This window comes from Salvelinus alpinus, chromosome 31 (assembly GCF_045679555.1).
Source record: "Salvelinus alpinus chromosome 31, SLU_Salpinus.1, whole genome shotgun sequence".
Taxonomy (NCBI): domain Eukaryota; kingdom Metazoa; phylum Chordata; class Actinopteri; order Salmoniformes; family Salmonidae; genus Salvelinus; species Salvelinus alpinus.
Window position 1 is genome coordinate 22534100 of NC_092116.1, and position 20136 is coordinate 22554235.

A 20136-nucleotide genomic window follows, 5' to 3' on the forward strand; every position below is an offset into this window, starting at 1 on the left:
ACACAGACACCAAATTTGCAAAAGTAACCCACATGGCTGGAAGAATAGGGGCATCTTCTTGTTGCTGAGGTGCTCCTGCATAAAACTTCTGTCAAATATATCCCATTAATAATTGTAAAGCGGAGACCAAGAACTTGTATAGTATGTTACAGTTCAGCCCCTGCCTTCCAATTTAGTGCTTATCAGTAACCAAATCTGCCATTTTGATCTTGTTTGAGTGTAAAGGGTTAATTAGTAGTAGTACTCAGTGTGTCAGCAACTGTATCAGTTATACTGTGCAGATGAAGGACAAATGGAATATAAACAGTAGTTCTTTATACTGGTCATGTTTATGTATCTAAATCAGTTCAGATAGTACATACAGATATGTACTATTAACCTGTTGGGCTATGTTCCTATTCTTTCCTACCATTTGCATTGAAAACTGAAGCCAAGCTAGCTAAGACCATGTTGAATATCTTGAATGAAAGCTCAACAGTTTTAATGAAACTTCAAATACATTTCTAACAAACTCTTAATTTTCATTATAAATGTATATGATGTCAATCAGACATTTCAGCATAGATGAATGCAATATTAAGTAATTACTAATGGACACTTGAATAGCTGGATAGAGTAATAAAAAAATGCAATCCTTCTCTTCTCTACAGGATCTATCCACATTCACTTTTATTACAACTCCCGAATCTACAAACGACACAAAACTGGCATAGAAGAAAAACAGGCATCTACATTTTAAGCTGGGATAAAAACATCCTCATGGCCACCAATAGAACACCAACCCTGCCTAATGCCTATGGTGGTAAAATTCCATACCAATGTGACTCCCTGTCACTTTTGGATGTCTTGTGGGAGAATGAGTTTGAGGGGGACACAATCAACCAAACAGATGCAGCCATGGCAGAGGTCAACTTTTACAAGGGAGCGCCACCTCAATGGCTGAACTTCTACCTGGCTGAACAAGAAGCAGCTGTGGATTCAACCTTCATAAAGAGGGATGGATACCATTCCTTAAAAAGGCTGATTCAAAGTAAGCGAAAAAGTCCTCGCAGCACTGCCATTGTCAAGCTTTTGCACCAGCCAAGCAGTGGGGGATCCACCCTAGCCATGCAGGTGCTCTGGGACCTGAGGAAAAAGCATAGGTGTGCAGTCTTAAAAGAGTCAACGGGGGCAAACAGCACCGCTATCGCCGGCCAAGTAATAACCCTTTTCAAGGCAGGAGATTCACAAAACACTGTGCTCCTCCTGCTTGAGGATGAGAACATGGCGGATTGCCTGATGAGAGAAATTGCAGAGAGAAAGATTACGTCAAAAGTTCCTGTACTCATCATGTTAAACTGTGTGCGTAAGTCTTTTATCGCGGAACAAGACGATCTAACAACCAGAACTTCAGTGATCCTTAGAAGACAGCTCTCTGAAGAAGAGAAAGACAAATTCAGCAATAAGCTAGATGCGATCCGTAAGCGCTATGCAAACCAGCATACCAAGTTCCATGGTTTCAACATAATGTGTGGACATTTCAGTAAAACATACATCCAGGATAGTGTTAAGGCTTGTGTTAATAAACATTTGTTGAAGCCCCAAAACCTGCTCCTTCCATTTTTAGCGTTGCTAAATTTCTACGTCCCTGGATCCTACCTTCTAGAGTCTGAATGTGCAGAATTCCCTGATGCAAGGTCTCAAGACTTTGGGAGTGGATTGCACCCTTTCAATGACCTCATAGTCACGTTCTCCGGACAAGAGAAAGACGATAAACGTGTCCGGATGAAGCATCCAATGATTGCTGATCAGTGTGTTAAGTTACTGGCTAAGTTCCGTGTGACCAGGGGTGGCACAACAAGAAACTTCTTGAAGTACTTTTTTAAGGCAGAGGTGCCGCAACATTTGGTGCCCGTCATCAAAGACATGCTAACTAAGAGGGAAATCACAGAAGCACTAGTGGACGAACAGCAGAACGCAGAAGAGGAAACACAGGATCCCTTTTCCAAACTGATTCAAGATATAAAGGAGGAGTATGAAGGATTAGACATGTGTGAACACATTCTGAAAGAAGCAGTGGATCAATTTGGGACAAATCCTTTTTTCCCTCAAGCTCTAGCACGCCTCTACTACACTGAAATGAAAGACTACGAAAAAGCTGAATGTTGGGCTTTAAAGGCTAAAGAGAGGGCTCCCAACAATTTCTTCATCGCAGATACTCTTGGACAAGTTCACAAGGGCAATTTAAGGAAGAAAATAGGACACACACCGTGTCCATCTACATGTGAGATTTTGGAAATAGCAGGAAAGGCTCTAATCGCTTTCAAAGAAGAGGAGAAGGCTGCAGAAAATGAACTGGAACAAGAATCAACGAATTTCAATGACAGGGGAAGCTTTGGCTATCTACAAGTGGCTAACTATCTTTTTGATGAACTCACAATGCGTGATAATAGGTGGAAAGACATTCTCACAGGGAAAAACAAAACTCCCTACGCAGTTGATGACTTTCCCGGAGGAAAACTCAATAAGTATTTGTGTTTCATTGCACAACTCAAAGACGGAGTGAAGAAAAGGTATGAGTTCTTTGAAAAGTACCTGACTTACTTAAAGCCCAAAATAGGAAAAAAGGAACCAGGGTACTTCCATGATGATGTTATCGGTTGCTACCAGAAATACACTGGAATGATGCCAATCAGCTTTCCTGGACTGCTCTCATGTCTTGATCGAAAGAAAATTGATCCTAACCTGCAGTGGATGGAACAGCACTTCAGAACAATCAATGGTGAAAAAAGGTCAGATGCCCAAGCTACTCAAAACTACATTCTTGTCAACATCATCCTGAGCCAAAAGGGAGTAAGACGTGAAACGAGAACCATCCCTCTACAAACCTTACGAGACATGCTAAAGAGATATGTCAGGGAACAACAGATTGACCATCCCACTGAATTTCATCTCTTGGCTCTGATGTTGTTTTGGCCTGAGGGTGGGGCCACCCACGACTTTCCCTATGAACAAACAGTTGATCTCCTGAGAGGGTCCTTTGAGTGCGACCTCAGTAAGTACTTCCGCTTCAGGTACCTTGTTCCATTGTTCCTACTCGGAAAGGGTCAGGGTTTAAGCAGACTGGTCCACAAATCAAGAGTGGATATTCTGATCATGAATAACCTTTCCCCAAAGCAGAAGAACAGAAAACTGGGTAAACTGTGGAGCAGTGGAGAGATATGGGAACTTGAAGCAATCAAGAAATGTCTACTTAGGATCAGAGGGGTGGTCGAACAGTATGAAATATTCCTGAACGTCACAGACAACAGAATCAAGATTTTCCCAGATCAAATGTCCAGCATTCGGAATCCTGGACCTGTTTCTTTCTTCCTTGGCTTCAACATCGGGGGACCAGTGGCCTTCAACATCAAGTATGAGGCCAAGTGAAACATTAACTTCTGAGAAAATCTCAAAGTCAGTCTTCCATGTTAGACACCCAAACAGTAGAGAGTCTAACCCACTGTATATATTTCAGCATCAACAAAATGGTGTAGAGATCTTTCCTGATTATACTTTGTTTACTTATTATACCTGTAACAAGCATGTGGCAGAATTTTGGTATTGTGAGACCAATGAGTCAAGACAAAATAAATAAAGTATGAGGAAGTTGTGAACAACGTGTTATTGTAATGTCTATGAAATGTTGACATGAATGTGTTTATACTGTATTATGTGATAACTATAGCACATGTAAAGCACTGCATTGAAAAAAAAGAAAAGGGCCAGTAGGTAGCCTAGCTATCTGGAGGGCTGCGGCTTTCAGATCCTGACAACAATTCCCCACTGCTGGGCCCTTGAGCAAGGCCCTAACCCCACTACATCCTCTCTACGTAGAAACACTGCACTCCAACTGTGTGTGTGTGTGTGTGAGATGTGTCCTATCTGAGGGAGTTGAGCAATCAGAGGACAAATGTTCACTGCACCTTGAACAATAAAGTTGTATTGGATGTGTAATCAATCACAGCATAGACCCACCTTTTGATTTAATGTGTAAAAGAACAATGTACGGTTTGATATGAAAAGCTGACGTGACACTCATAGTCATGAAGTAAGATACTAATAATATTACCAATAAAAGTAAAGTACTTCTATTAAATAAACCAGTTATTTTGCATACTTTACTCCAATATCTGATGGCCATGGCGCAACAAAACAACACAATTACACAAGTCCATATACAGTGCATTGCAAAAGTATTCAGACCACTTGGATTGTCACATTTTATTGTTAATATTTTATCAATTATTTATTACAAAAAAAAATTTTTTTACACTGACAGATTGTGTAGATTGTTGAACCCCCCCCCAAAACACGAATCTATTTTAAGTCCACTTTGTAACACAATGTGATGAAATTGAAGGGGTCTGAATACTTTTGCAAGGCACTGTACCACGCATGAATCTGTGGGGAAAACAAAATAATAGCAAATGATAACAGAATAATTATGATCAAATGAAAGTAAAAACAGGAGGATGTTTGGACACTGACTGACAGAACATTTAAATATTACTCCAAGAACTTCTTCCACCAAAGAGTACACATGAACACATGTATTTAGCTTTAATCATTTCAACAGAAAACATTGGCATGCGCAGATGGTGTTATAGTGTATTTGTCTCAAAAGGAGACATTTAGTATGCTAGCTAGTAACTAGACTACAGTATAGTACCATATGATCTGCCTAGGGACAGGAATGCTTCCTGAACATGTGGTTTGACCAGAGGAGTATAATACAAAGTAGAATCAATGCCAGCTAACTTTGATAAAACCAGAAATAACTATTTTATCATTCATAAAGAAAGCTAAACTTAGATATGCATTTTTGGTTGTCGAGTTAAGTAGACCATACCCTACCATACATTTCAAGCTTATCTTTACATTTTTTTGTTGTTATTTCAGAATATTTAGGCAAGTTAGCAGGTTAACTCCTTGAGCCTGCATTGTAGTATAGCCCTCTGGACAACTAGGGCCCAGAATCTTTTCCTGGTCAGGAAAAGTACTTAAGGGGAATGTAAATGTCATACTCCTCGAGTACGCCGTAACAAAACCAATTGTAGGAGAAGGTCAGAGTGGAGGGACCAATGGATCCAATGGATTTTGAGAAGGAGGCACAGAGAGAGGACGCAAGGAATATGGAATTGAGAATCTCACATGGTGTTCTATAATATTATCAGTGTATGAGTACACTGAGGAGTGTTATCCATTGTAGTAAGGACCATAGTTATGTCAGCCATCTTAGGAAGAGGCATGCAAAACACTAGTTTCTAATGGTGCGTTCAAGACAACTGGGAACAAGGTCAAATCATGACGTCAGTGATCTTAAGGTCGGTTCTAGAAAGAAGACCGGGTTCCCGACTTGGAATTCCGAGTTGGATGACCGTTAAAAAACTGACAGGGAAAATGTGTTTTGATCACAAGTTCCCAGTTGTCTTGAACGCACTGATGTCTGAGATTTCCGATCTCCCAATCGACATAAGGCTCAGAGTATGCAACAGCCAGGCAGGAAAGTCCTTTTCTAAACAAGCTGGCTCATCATTCACTGTGTCAACAGCATCTAGCTCTAACCTTTCTCTCACACACACACACACTTCGTTTTCAAAGTCTGTCAGCAAGTGGTTTTCCTGTGTACAATATGAAACATCTAAATGGATCTAACATGTTTTGAAGGATGGATCTACAACGTATTGAAGGATTTTACACATGGTCATAGCTTTAGACATACAGTTGAAGTCGGAAGTTTACATCCAACCTAAGAGGTTGGAGTCATTAAAACTTGTTTTTCAACCACTCCACAAATTTCTTGTTAACAAACTAGCGTTTGGCAAGTTAGTTAGGACATCTACTTTGTGCATGACAAGTAATTTTTCCAACAATTGTTTACAAACGTATAATTCACTGTATCACAATTCCAGTGGGTCAGAAGTTTACATACACTAAGTTGACTGTGCCTTTAAAAAGCTTGGAAAATTCCAGAAAATGATGTTATGGCTTTAGAAGCTTCTGATAGGCTAATTGACATCATGAGTCAATTGAAGGTGCACCTGTGGATGCATTTCAAGGCCTACCTTCAGACTCAGTGCCTCTTTGCTTGACACCATGGGAAAATCAAAAGAAAATCAGCCAAGACCTCAGGAATTATTTTTTTTAGACCTCCACATGTCTGGTTCATTCTTGGGAGCAATTTTCAAACGCCTGACGGTACCACGTTCATCTGTACAAACAATAGTACGCAAGTATAAACACCATGGGACCACGCAGCCATCATACCGCTCAGGAAGGAGATGAACGTACTTTGAAAAAAGTGCAAATCAATCCCAGAACAACAGCAAAGGACCTTGTGAAGATGCTGGAGGAAACCGGTGCAAAAGCATCTATATCCACAGTAAAACAAGTCCTATATTGACATAACCTGAAAGGCCGTTCAGCAAGGAAAAAGTCACTGCTCCAAAACCACCATGAAAAAAGCCAGACTACGGTTTGCAACTGATCGTACACTTTGGAGAAATGTCCTCTGGTCTGATTAAACAAAAATAGGACAGTTTGAACATAATGACCATTGTTATCTTTGGAGGAAAAAGGGAGGCTTGCAAACCGAAGAACACCATTCCAACCGTGAAGCACAGGGGGTGACAGCATCATGTTGAGGGGGTGCTTTGCAGCAGCAGGGACTGGTGCACTTCACAAAATAGACGGCATCATGAGGCAGGAACATTATGTGGATATATTGAAGCAACAGCAAGACAGTCAGGAAGTTAAACCTTGGTTGCAAATGGGTCTTCCAAATGGACAGTGACCCCAAGCATACTTCCAAATTTGAGGCAAAATGGCTTAAGATAACGTCAAGGTATTGGAGTGGCCATCACAAAGCCCTGACCTCAATCCTATAGAAAATGTGTGGGCAGAACTGAAAAAGCGTGTGCGAGCAAGGAGTCCAACAAACCTGACTCAGTTACACCAGCTCTGTCAGGAGGAATGGGCCAAAATTCACCCAACTTATTGTGGGAAGCTAGTGGAAGGCTACCCGAAACGTTGACCCAAGTTGAACAATTTAAAAGGCAATGCTACCAAATACTAATTGAGTGTATTTAAACTTCTGACCCACTGGGATTGTGATAAAATAAATAAAAGCTGAAATATATCACTCTACTATTATTCTGACATTTCACATTCTTAAAATAAAAGTGGTGATCCTAACTGACCTAAGACAGGGAATTTTTTACTAGGATTAAATCTCAGGAATTGTGAAAAACTGAGTTGAAATGTATTTGGTTAAGGTGTATGTAAACTTCCGACTTCAACAGTAGTTGTAGATCTCTAGATAACACGAAGGCCGCCTACACTGCATCCCACTCAAGTATTCTATCCAGAATCTTCTACTATTCAGTCTTTCACTGTCTTGGTGTGGTCTTTCACCTCGATGTCATGTGTCAAGTTCTTCCGCACCCTGTTCCCAGAGGGAGCAATATAAGACAAAAGTAGTGTACTACAAAAGGGAATAGGGTACCATTTTGGACTTGTTTTAACAGTTAAGACATCAGCCAGGGTGTGGGTTGGTGTGCGGGTGTGCGGTGGCCATGTGTGTCTCTAAGTTCTTTAGCACCCTGTATTTTTTCCTACAGAGGGTGCAGCCGAAGGGTTTCTCCCCTGTGTGAAACCTCATGTGGGTCGTCAGTTTCCCATTGCAATGGAACTGCTTCCCGCAGTCTTTACAGTGGTACGGTTTCTCCCCTGTGTGGGCCCTCTGGTGGTGCTTCAGGTTCTTCCGGAGCGAGAACGCCCGGTGACACAGGGAGCAGCAGTACGGTTTCTCTCCGGTGTGGATTAAACGGCGGTGCCACCTCAGCTTCCGTTTCCGGTAGAAGATCTTGCCACAGTCCCAGCAGATGCGCAGGCGACGGTGGCAGTGTCCCACCAGCCGCATGTCCTCGAGTATCACTGGAGAGAATGAGATAAAATAGGATTATGAATGCAAGACTCCAGTAATTTTCCACAACTCCCAGAAAAGTGGAAAACCTGGAAAATTTGGGAAAGTTACCAGAATTTTGCACAACTGGATAAGATAAGACAGGACAAACTATCCACTGGGGTAAAACTGGGGCGGCAGGTAGCCTTGTGGTTTACTTCTTGTCAATACGGGGGTGCTGTTTTCACTTTGGAAAAAATCGTGCCCAAATGAAACGGCCTCGTACTCTGTTCTAGATCATACAATATGCATATTATTATTACTATTGGATAGAAAACACTCAAGTTTCTAAAACTGTTTGAATTATATCTGTGAGTAAAACAACTAATTTGGCAGCAAACTTCCACATAGGAAGTGAAAAATCTGAAAACGAGGCTCTGTTTCAGGGCCTGCCTATTCAACTGGCTTTTATTTATCGATATGTATGCACTTCATACGCCTTCCACTAGATGTCAACAGGCAGTGGAAGGTGGAATGGGGTGTCTAGCTTGATCTGAGGCCGAACAAGAGCTTTTGGAGTGACAGGTCCGGTATTTTCTTTGTCTTCGACGGCGCGCGAGGGACCTCGCCATTGTCTTCTGAAAAGCGTTCGGTATACACGGCGAATATCTCCGGCTCTGATTTTATTTGATACATATGATAATAGCATCATAAAGTAGGTTTTTTCAACCAAGTTTTATCAGTTTATTCAACGTTTATTGGGACTTTTGGAGTTTTCCGTTCTTTGCGCCAAGAGAGGATGGGAATGTTAGCAACCTTGGCTAGCATTGTGGCGCGAATTCGACAGAAGAAATGGACATTCTAAAACCAAACAACAATTTATTCTGGAAATAGGACTCCTTGTACAACATTCTGATGGAAGCTCAGCAAAAGTAAGACAACATTTATGATGTTATTTCTGTGTAATATGTTGATGCCTATTCTCCATCGTGTTGGTGAGCGCTGTCTCACAATAACGCATGTATGTTGTGGTAAAGTTATTTTTAGAAATCTAACACAGCGGTTGCATTAAGAACCAGTGTATCTTTAATTTGCCATACAACAAGTATTTTTATGTAAAGTTGATGAGTTCTTTGGTCAGATTAGGTGAGTGTCCAAAATATCTCCGGGCATTCTGGGGAAATGTTGCTACATATTCACAATGTATAACCACGATTTGCAGCTCTAAATATGCACATTTTCGAACAAAACATAAATGTATTGTATAACATGATAAGACTGTCATCTGATGAAGTTGTCCAAAGGTTAGTGACTAATTTTATATCTATTGATGGTTTTTGCGAAAGCTACCTTTGCGGTGAATAAATGCGTTTGTGTGTTTGGCTATTGTGGTAAGCTAATATAATTCTATATTGTGTTTTCGCTGTAAAACACATTTTTTTTTTTTTTTATCGGAAATATTGGCTGGATTCACAAGATGTTTATCTTTCATTTGCTGTACACCATGTATTTTTCATAAATGTTTTATGATGAGTATTTATGTATTTCACGTTGCTCTCTGTAATTATTCTGGCTGCTTTGGTGCTATTTTTGATGGTGGCTGCAATGTAAAACTATGATTTATACCTCAAATATACATTTTAGAACAAAACATAAATGTATTGTATAACATGTTATAAGACTATCATCTGATGAAGTTGTTTCTTGGTTAGTGACAAATTTTATCTCTATTTTGTCGGTTTTGTGAAAGCTACCTATGCGGTGGAAACATGGTGAAAATATGCGGTTGTGTGTTTGGCTATTGTGGTTAGCTAATAGAAATACATAGTGTTTTCGCTGTAAAACATTTTAAAAATCGGAAATGATGGCTGGATTCACAAAATTTTTATCTTTCATTTGCTGTATTGGACTTGTGATTTCATGAAAATTATATTATATGATATCCCTGTCCCGCTAGGCTATGCTAGTCAGCTTTTTTGATGAGGAGGATCCCGGATCCGGGAGGGTGATGAAGTAGAGGTTAACTTCTTTGGGATACCCCCCCTTCTCTCAATTTCCACCTGAAGACATACCTAAATCTAACTGTCTGTAGCTCAGGCCCAGAAGCAAGGATAGGCATATTCTTGGTATCATTTGAAAGGAAACACTCTGAAATTTGTGGAAATGTGAATTGAATGTAGGAGAATATAACACAATAGATCTGGTAGAAGAAAATAAACATATGTTTTCTGTTTTTATTGTTGTTGCATCATCTTTCAACAATACAAGAACAGGCAAACATTCAGATATGATGCTGGGGATAATTTTGATGAGGAACATAAAGAGGGCAACAGTATTTGAAAAATGTTTCAAAAAGATATCTTCAGGAACGAGTGAGCTACATGACATTGAGCATGTAGTCACCCAGGTACCCCACACAAGTTGCCCAAATGGCCAAATTGGTACAGTGATACATTTTGAAGTAAATGACTATATACAAAATACTAAAATGCTATTCTAGCAAACCCCCCAAAAAAATATTTAAAAAAAATACAAAAATTGGAAAAGAAATGTAATAACAAGGGTAACTATTTACACACATTCAATGTATAATATACAATATTGTGAAGACCCTCAGTCCTCTACATAATATTGTTCTGCTGATGCCATGCCCAATAGCAGTCTTTCTGCTGTAAAGCAGAGGGTTACTGAACAAGTGGTGCAGGTGATGGGGCATTTCCTGTGACAAAGCACACGTCGACGCCTCCCCACTGTGCCCTTTTTGCCCTGAGGTACATTCATGCCTGCAGAGATGAATCTGGGCAGGTGAACAGCACTGGTTGGAGCAGAAGGGGCAGAGGTAGAGGGGACAGAGGAAGAAACTTTAGAGTGTTTTCTATCCAATACTAATAATAATATGCATATATTAGTAACTGGGACTGAGGAGCAGGCCGTTTACTCTGGGCACCTTTCATCCACGCTACTCAATACTGCCCCTGCAGCCGTTAACAACAAGATTACCTTTAAAACGGTATAAGATACATGTATGTTTGATGAATTTTAATTATGAGATTTGTTGTTTTGAATTTGGCGCCCTGCACTTACACTGGCTGTTGTCATACCGATCCCGTTAACGAGATTGCAGCCCTAAGAAGTTAACTTCTCTAGGGTAGGGGGCAGCATTCGGAATTTTGGATGAAAACCGGTGCACCTGGCACCTACTACCATACCCTGTTCAAACGCACTGATGTCTTGTCTTGCCCATTCACCCTCTGATCAACACACATGCACAATACATGTCTAGATACTTTAAAATAATTATTTAACCTCTCCTCCCCTTTATCTACACTGACTTGAAGTGGATTTAACAAATGACATCAATAAGGGATCGTAGTATTCACCTGGTTAGTCTGTCATGGAAAGAGCAGTTTAATGGTTTGTATGCTCCGTGCCATAAAAGTATTCACACCCATTGACTTATTCCACATTTTGTTGTTACAGCATGAATTTTAAATCTATTAAGTAGATTAGACTTTAAAAAAAAAAAGTGAATTCCAAATGAGAAGCTGAAATATCTTGAGTCAAGTATTTAAGGGAATACTTTAGCTCCCCTAAATGGGATATTTCTACTCTGACTCCTTTTAGAAGTAAGCATTACTTTGTACCTCCAGCCAATCACAAGCACTATTGAGACATTGCAGACTGGTTGAAAAAGATGTTGGTAATCTCCTTAAGAACATGTCCTTCCATAATTTACCTAAGGATGAAAAACAATCTTTGCTTGATTTACAATCTGATACCTCAGTCCTTATTTCGTCCTGCTGATAAGGGTGGGTCGGTTGTACTCATGGATATTGTCATAGGGTTACATGGAAACAGTCCATTTTAAATCCCTTCAAAAATATCAACGTGCCGTTTCCAAATAATAATGTTAGAAATTAGAACATTTTTGTTCTATGGAGGAGTGATGCTAAACAGATCCAGGCATTCCATGCTTTTCTTAACTCTTGATCTGCGCACCTGATATTTACTATGCAATCTGACACGTCAAATCAGTTTCCTTGATCTTCTGATTTTGTGTGATAATGTTCTATACACGTATCTTTACAGGAAACCTACTGATCATAACAGTTTGCTGAGGGCTGATAGTTGTCACACGCTTCCCCTTGGAAAACAGTTTGCCCTTCAGCCAATTGTCGAATCAAAAGAATTTGCAATAGAACTGTCAGATTGCGACAGAAATACGGCTGAGACGCAAAGAAAACTCAAGGAGAGGGGGTACAAAAACCGTCAGATTAATACTGACATTGAGAAAATTCTAAACAAAGAGACGTCTTTCAAGGATAGTATCGCAAAAATAAGCATTCTAACTACCCGCTATTCAATGTGTGCTCTGAACAAATTAAGGGAATTGTTCAAACATTGGCACATTCTAAGATCCGATGACAGTATCCGTAGTGTGTTTTCGGACCCTCCCTTGGTTGGAATCTCACAGGGCAGAAATCTCAGATCAATTGGTAAACTGATTTACCGCCCTCAAAATATCCCTTCACAACATCTATTTGCACCTCTACCGGATGGAAACTAAAAGTGTAATAGCTACACTCAATGCAATGGCACTTACAAATGTCGATCCTGCAAACACCCAAACAGGAAAATAGATCCCAATGAAAGGTGTTATCACGTGCTCCACTAAGGCAGTATTTTTGTACATAATGCTTCTGCAACCGTATCTTACGGCAGAAAAGAGCTTCTGGATATCAGGACAGCGACCACTCACCTCGGATTAGACAAAGAATTTTTCTACAACAACCAAGACGCACAGGACATTCTCCAAACACACGGCAGGCCCGACATCCCCGTTATTTGCAAGAGGAAGCGACGCAGGTACAGAGGACAAAGAGCCGGATGCCTCGTCAGGACCCGCAGAAGGCGAGTGGGAAAGCTGCACCACATCAGTCACTGGCTTTATCAATAAGTGCATCGAGGACGTCGTCCCCACAGTGACTGTACGTACATACCCCAACCAGAAGCCATGGATTACAGGCAACATTCGCACTGAGCTAAATGGTAGAGCTACTGCTTTCAAGGAGCAGGACTCTAACCCGGAAGCTTACAAGAAATCCTGCTATGCCCTGCGACGAACCATCAAACAGGCAAAGCGTCAATACAGGGCTAAGATTGAATCATACTACACTGGCTCTGACACTCATCTTGTGGCAGGGCTTGCTAACTATTACAGCATACAAAAGAGGGAAGCACAGCCACGAGCTGCCCAGTGACACGAGCCTAACAGACGAGCTAAATCACTTCTATGCTCGCTTCGAGGCAAGCAACACTGCGGCATGCATGAGAGCATCAGCTGTTCCGGACGACTGTGATCACGCTCTCCGTAGCCGACGTGAGAAAGGCCGTTAAACAGGTCAACATACACAAGGCTGTGGGACCAGACGGATGACCAGGACTTGTGCTCCGGGCATGTGCTGACCAACTGGCAGGTGTCTTCACTGACATTTTCAACATGTCCCTGATTGAGTCTGTAATACCAACATGTTTCAAGCAGACCACCATAGTCCCTGTGCCCAAGAACCCAAAGGCAACCTGCCTAAATGACCACAGACCCGTAGCACTCACGTCCTTAGCCATGAAGTGCTTTGAAAGGTTGGTAATGGCTCACATCAACACCATTATCCCAGAAACCCTAGACCCACTCCAATTTGCATACCACCCAAACAGATCCACAGATGATGCAATCTGTTGCACGCCACACTGCCCTTTCCCACCTGGACAAAAGGGACACTTATGTGAGAATGCTATTCATTGACTACAGCTCAGCATTCAACACCATAGTACCCTCAAAGCTCATCGCTAAGGATCCTGGGACTAAACTCATCCCTCTGCAACCGGATCCTGGCGTTCCTGACGGGCTGCCCCCAGGTGGTGAGGGTAGGTAGCAACACATCTGCCATGCTGATCCTCAACACTGGAGCTCCCCAGGGGTGCGTGCTCAGTCCCCTCCTGTACTCCCTGTTCACCCACGACTGCATGGCCAGGCACGACTCCAACACCATCATTAAGTTTGCAGACGACACAGTGGTAGGCCTGATCACCGACAACGACGAGACAGCCTATAAGGAAGGAGGTCAGAGACCTGGCCGGGTTGTGCCAGAATAACAACCTATCCCCAACGTAACCAAGACTAAGGAGATGATTGTGGACTACAGGAAAAGGAGGACCGAGCACGCCCCCATTCTCATCGACAGGGCTGTAGTGAAGCAGGTTGAGAGTTTCAAGTTCCTTGGTGTCCACATCAACAAACTAGAATGGTCCAAACACAACAAGACAGTCGTGAAGAGGCCACGACAAAGAGTATTCCCCCTCAGGAAAGTAAAAAGATTTGGCATGGGTCCTGAGATCCTCAAAAGGTTCAACAGCTGCACCATCGAGAGCATCCTGACCGGTTGCGTTACTGCCTGGTACGGCAATTGCTCGGCCTCCGACCGCAAGGCACTACAGGAGGGTAGTGCGTACGGCCCAGGCTAAGCTGCCTGTCATAAAGGACCTCTACACCAGGCGGTGTTCAGAGGAAAGCCCTAAAAATTGTCAAAGACCCCAGCCATAGACTGTTCTCTCTACTACCACATGGCAAGCAGTACCGGAGTGCCAAGTCTAGGACAAAAAGTATCCTCAACAGTTTTTACCCCCAAGCAATAAGATTCCTGAACAGGTAATCAAATGGCTACCCGGACTATTTGCATTGTGTGCCCCCCCCAACACATCTTTTACGCTGCTGCTACTCTCTGTTTATCATATATGCATAGTCACTTTAACAATACACAATACATTCATGTATATACTACCTCAATTGGCTTGACCAACCAGTGCTCCCGCACATTGGCTAACCGCGCTATCTGCATTGTGTCCCGCCACCCTCCAATCCCTCTTTTACACTAGTGCTACTCTCTGTTCATCATATATGCATTGTCACTTTAACCATATCTACATACTACCTCAGACTGACTTACCTATTGTTCACCAAATACCTTTTTTGCACTATTGGTTAGAGCCTGAAAGTAAGCATTTCACTGTAAGGTCTACACCTGTTGTATTCCGTGCACATGACAAATAAACTTCGATTTGATTATTTTATCTCTTAACTTGTCCTTGTGGTAAAAATGTTGTGTAAAACAAAGTGCAAAATAAAAGTACGAATCTCCGAGCATCATAAGGTGCAAAAACACGACTTACCCACTTTTCAGAAGCGAATCACATTTGACTTCGTCACCACGTTATAACGGCATTGAACTTGTCACCCTCCCTAGGTGAGGGAGTGACCTCGACAATTTATTGTTAAAACAAGAGGCTGCCTGGATCTTTAATTTAAAGACCCTTGCTCCCTTCGGTCTCAACGTAGACTTTGATCTGAAGCCATTCTTGTGATTTTTCTATTCATTGTTAATATTTGTAGGCCTATGTAGCCAAATTGTATCTATGATCGTATGATATCCATTCATGTTTTTGTATGTTCTTATATCTGAGAATTAACCAATAATGTCAGTCCACCCGGCAATGATTACAGACACCTCGGTGTGTCCTTTGACACTTTATAAACTAGTGACCCACAGTGTTTGTCATGATACCCTGATGAAGACCGCTTGTCTGTTGAAACGTTGGTTATTACATTATTGCATCTAGTCTCCTAGAGTGTGCAGCTCTGTTTCTTTTTCAAAAACTGCAAACACAGTAGCGTTCACGCTCAGTTTCCTGTGTGTATCAAGAATGGTCCACCATCCAAAGGACATCCAGACAACTTGACAACTGTGGGAAACAAGAGTCAACATGGGCCAGCATCCCTGTGGAACGCTTTCGACGCCTTGTAGAGTCCATGCCCCAACAAATTGAGGCTGTTCTAAGGGCAAAAGGGGGTGCAAAACAATATTAGGATTGTGTTCCTAACATTTGGTATACTCAGTGTATAATGCAGAAATGAGAATGGAGTGCTCTTTCTCAATTCCTTGCATCCTCACCGCCTTCTCAAAACTCATTGGAAAAGAAGGTCAGGGGAGGCTTGGACTTCCTCCTCCAATAAGGTTGAGACGGCGAGGAGATCCGATTCAAGGAATTGAAAGTTACAGCATGGGTAAATACCTGAACAGCGTCTCATCTGCTTCTCCAGGTCATGGGGTAGTAGTGGTGGAGTGGAGGGGGTGAGGGGAGAGCGGTGAGGTGATATGGAGGAGGTGGGTTGAAGTGCTGTGGAAGTGGTGTCACAGCCTTTTCTGCTTCTGGTCCCGCTCAACACTGGTTCTCCTCAGTCTCGCTGCTCTTCCTTTGCTGCTGGGTTTAATATAATGCTTGCTTGTGTGGCCACGTGTACATTGGGGTTTCCTTGGGTGAGAATGGGCTCTTGTAGCGTGCTTAGTTGTGTTGTTGCTATAATGTCATTGTACCGTTGTGTACTTGGTTGTGCAGTATGCCGGACCAGCTCAATCTCCTCCTTGAGTTCCGGTTGTCCCGAGCTTCCTAGTGGCTCTTCTTTGAGAGCAGCACCAGTGATGTCATAGTCAGTGAGTGCTTCCAGGTGTCCCACAGGTGTCCTAAGCATGGGTTCTGTATCTATAGTTCTAAGGGTGTTGGCTGGCTGTTGTTCCGAATCCACCGGCGTGCTGATGGCGATGGGAACAGGCTCCAGTTTCCCCACTAGCTTTCCCCTTTCTAATTCCACTTCTTTTACTGGGCTGACTGAGTTAGGAAGAGGAAATAGAAGCCATTTAAGGGGCACTGGATGTGGGGCCTGGGAAGAACCCACCTGCGCCTCCTGTTCAATCAGTCTGTCTGTCGGGGAGTTTAACAATACGTTGTCATTTGAACACAGTGACAGGGTGGTGGTGGTGGCGGCACTGTCTTCAGTGTGTATGCAGTGGGGGTCCCAGACCTCTGAGGATGTCGATGGTTCAAACGCCAATTCAGAGACAAGACATTCATACTCTTGACTCTCTGGAACAAACAAAGAAACATACTGTTGGCCTCGTAACATTCATCTTTTTCATATCAGTGAGAAACAAAGCACTAATATTGCCCTCCAAATGCACTTGATACAGAAGCCTATACAGTGCATTCAGAAAGTATTCAGACTCCTTGACTTTTTCCAAATTTTGTTACGTTACAGTTTTATTTCAAGATGAATTACATTTATATTAAAAAAGATTACATTTACATAAGTATGACGCTACAAGCTTGGCACACCTGTATTTAGGGAGTTTCTCCCATTCTTCTCTGCAGGTCTCTCAAGCTCTGACAGGTTGGATGGGGTGCTTTGCAGTACATGTTCAATTGGGTTTAAGTCCGGGCTCTGGCTGTGCCACTCAAGGATATTCAGAGATATGTCCCAAAGCCACTCCTGCTTTGTCTTGTCGGTGTGGTTAGGGTCATTGTCCTGTTGGAAGGTGAACTTTTGCCCCAGTCTGAAGTCCTTAGCGCTCTGGAGCAGATTCATCAAGGATCTCTGTACTTAGCTCCATTCATCTTTCCCTTGAACCTGGCTAGTCTCCCAGTCTCTGCCACAAAAAAAAAGCATGATGCTGCCACCACGGAAGCCTCACCGTAGGGATGGTGCAAGGATTCCTCCAGACGTACTGCTTGTCATTCAGGAAAAATAATTCAATCTTGGCTTCATCAGACCAGAGAATCTTGTTTCTCATGGTCTCATAGGTGCCTTTTGGCAAACTCCAAGCAGGCTGTCATATGCCTTTTACTGAGGAGTGGCGTCAGTCTGGCCACTACCATAAAAGACTGATTGGTGGAGTGGTGCAGAGGTTGTTGTCCTTCTGGAAGGTTCTCCCATCTCCACAGAGGAACTCTGGAGCTCTGTCAGAGTGACCATCAGGTTCTTGGTCAAGTCCCTTTCCCCCCCCGATTGGCCAGCTCTAGGAATAGTCTTGGTGGTTCCAAACTTCTTCCATTTAAAAATGGTGGAGGCCACTGTTTTCTTGAGCATCCTTCCCCAGATCGGTGCCTCAGCACAATCCTGTCTTGGAGCACTACGGACAATTCCTTCGACCTCATGGCTTGGTTTTTGCTCTGACATGCAATGTCAACTGTGGGACCTTATATAGACAGGTGTGTGCCTTTCCAAATCATGTCCAGTCAATTGAATTTACCACAGGTGGACTCCGATCGAGTTGTAGAAACAGCTCAAGGATGATCAATGGAAACAGGATGCACCGGAGCGCAATTTCAAGTCTCATAGCAAAGGGTCTGAATACTTATGTAAATAATGTTTTTCATTTATGAGAAATAGATTGAGGGAAAATATTAATTTAATACATTTTAGAATAAAGCTGTAACGTAACAAAATGTGGAAAAAGTCAAGGGGTCTGAATCCTTTCCGAATGCACTGTAGATGATTGTTGTTTCACCCTGACTGCACTACGGATGTCCCAGTGGCGAACATGCATGAAGATGGAAGAACTCAGATATGTCGTCATCGTTTTAGCACTATCCACTGAGTTGGTAAACTACGTTGCGTGACATGGTTCAATAAATATCTGAATAATCTACGTTTGCGGCAATTAGGAAAAAAACTCAAGATAGAATTGGGTTCATGTATACGGTGCTAATGAACATACAAATAAATTATAAGGAGTGTGATGTACACTACGGCAAACTTAGCCAAACGAGTCATTTGTGGTAAGTGCATGAGGACGGACCATCATCTTTATGTATCTCTACTACTGGGACAATAAAGGCATGACTTAAATTCTCTTTCCATCCACTACTCCACATCATTTCAATAACTCAAATTCAACGCATTTTATAAAGCCCTTTTTACATCAGCAGTTGTCACAAAGTGCTTTACGGTTACCCAGCCTAAAACCCCAAAGCAATCCACTTATCTGGTCCACTTACTGTGCATGCTGTTCCCAATACTGTCACCCTCCTCAAAGACACCAACCTTCACCACCTCCCAGTCCATGTCCAATCTCTACAGGCATAACAATGGATATACTGTTTACCTACATTAGCATTTAGATACTGCTACAGAAGGAAACAAAACTGACACTGAACATTACAGGGGCCATTAAGTCAAATGGTCCACTAAAAGAGTGGCTGTGTTTCACACACACAACCCAGAGCATTCTAACCACAGAACTAGAATGTGCAGAACGGGATTCCCCATTCATGTCAATGATGCTGTTCGTTTTATTCATTCCATCTTTTATTTTAACCATCTCACCTCATATTTAAGATTAATGTGCATGTCTTCACCATCATCACGCCTTGGCATAGCAACAGAGCCACTGGGGGCCTCACCACCATCATGTTGAGTTGCTAGGGTCAACACAACAGAAGATGAACCACACACACACACACAGAGAGAACAAAAAAATGACAAATAAACTTACTTTTCCGTTAAGGAAAGGTCTGGAATACTAAGGAGGCAACAAATAATTAGTCTACATACTGGAATACAAAGGGAACAGAAGTTCGAACTAGCTAGAGATGTAACACCTGTTGTAGCTGCAGGGCCAGTCCTTGCTATTCTGCAGCCCAAGCTGAGACCCCAAAAAATGCTAAACTAGCATAGTCCCAGTAAGCAAAATTACGTTGAAAAGACACTTAAAAAACATAATCCCCAGACATTGACGTTATGTTAAAATTATGTTCTGAGTGGCATTTTCCAGGATGTTGCAATCAGGGTCATTTTTTGTTCCTAATGAAAGTTGAAAATACTATGTTAGGGCCAAATCAAGGCTGGTCCACACAGGACACAATCTGAACAAAACAGTCGTCTATGATTGGTTCAGATTTGGTCTGGACCTGCCCAGAAATTAAGGCCGGTCCAGACTGCACCATAAAAAAAGTCAAGTGCGTCAAAGTGTTACTTCAAATTGCATTTTATGAACGCCCATCTATGTGTTAAACCCAGTGTTGCCAACTCCCCAGTAAGGACAGTAGATAAATGACGGCATCACCTAATTTGCATAATCGGCCATGTGCAAGTAATTGTGATGGACACTGTAGGAGAGAGAAAGTGAGTAAAAAACACCCTAAATATGTTTAGAACTACTATGTCACAATTCCAACCCTCCTTTATCTGGGCTTGGGACCGGCAAAAGTGACCCAAAAGAGAGACTGCAAAAGTTACTTAGTTTTTTAATTGAATTTTTCTTAATTTGTTTTTAACCTTATGGTCCACTTAGGAGCCTACAACAAGTCACAGTAAAACATGA

The 20136-nt window shown here is 42.1% G+C and overlaps 2 protein-coding genes across 2 annotated transcripts in view; one reads left to right on the top strand and one right to left on the bottom strand.

Moving 5' to 3' along the window:
- LOC139561819 (sterile alpha motif domain-containing protein 9-like) overlaps positions 1-4316 on the top strand; it is a 69985-nt gene extending 65669 nt beyond the window's left edge. The window contains exon 4 of the mRNA XM_071379118.1: positions 651-4316. Coding sequence (XP_071235219.1) covers positions 760-3408 — 2649 coding nt within the window. The 5' untranslated portion in view covers positions 651-759 and the 3' untranslated portion in view covers positions 3409-4316. The remainder of the gene's footprint in view (positions 1-650) is intronic.
- Positions 3990-19260, bottom strand: LOC139561824 (uncharacterized). The gene is made up of 4 exons (XM_071379125.1): positions 19140-19260; positions 18812-18887; positions 16052-16900; positions 3990-7956 (listed from the first exon to the last, which is right to left on the bottom strand). Exons 1-3 carry the CDS (start codon positions 19188-19190, stop codon positions 16215-16217), a joined length of 813 nt encoding a protein of 270 aa, XP_071235226.1. The 5' UTR covers positions 19191-19260; the 3' UTR covers positions 3990-7956; positions 16052-16214.
- Between the last annotated feature and the right edge of the window lie 876 nt (positions 19261-20136).

Bases quoted from the DNA above. Each gene is read 5' to 3' on its own strand.
- LOC139561824 (XM_071379125.1), bottom strand. From the start codon at position 19,190: ATGCCAAGGCGTGATGATGGTGAAGACATGCACATTAATCTTAAATAT. The intron at 18,888-19,139 runs GTGAGATGGTTA...TTATGCCTGTAG, and splicing joins ACATTAATCTTAAATATGAG to AGATTGGACATGGACTGGGA. The intron at 16,901-18,811 runs GTAAGTGGACCA...TGTTTGTTCCAG, and splicing joins TATTGGGAACAGCATGCACA to AGAGTCAAGAGTATGAATGT.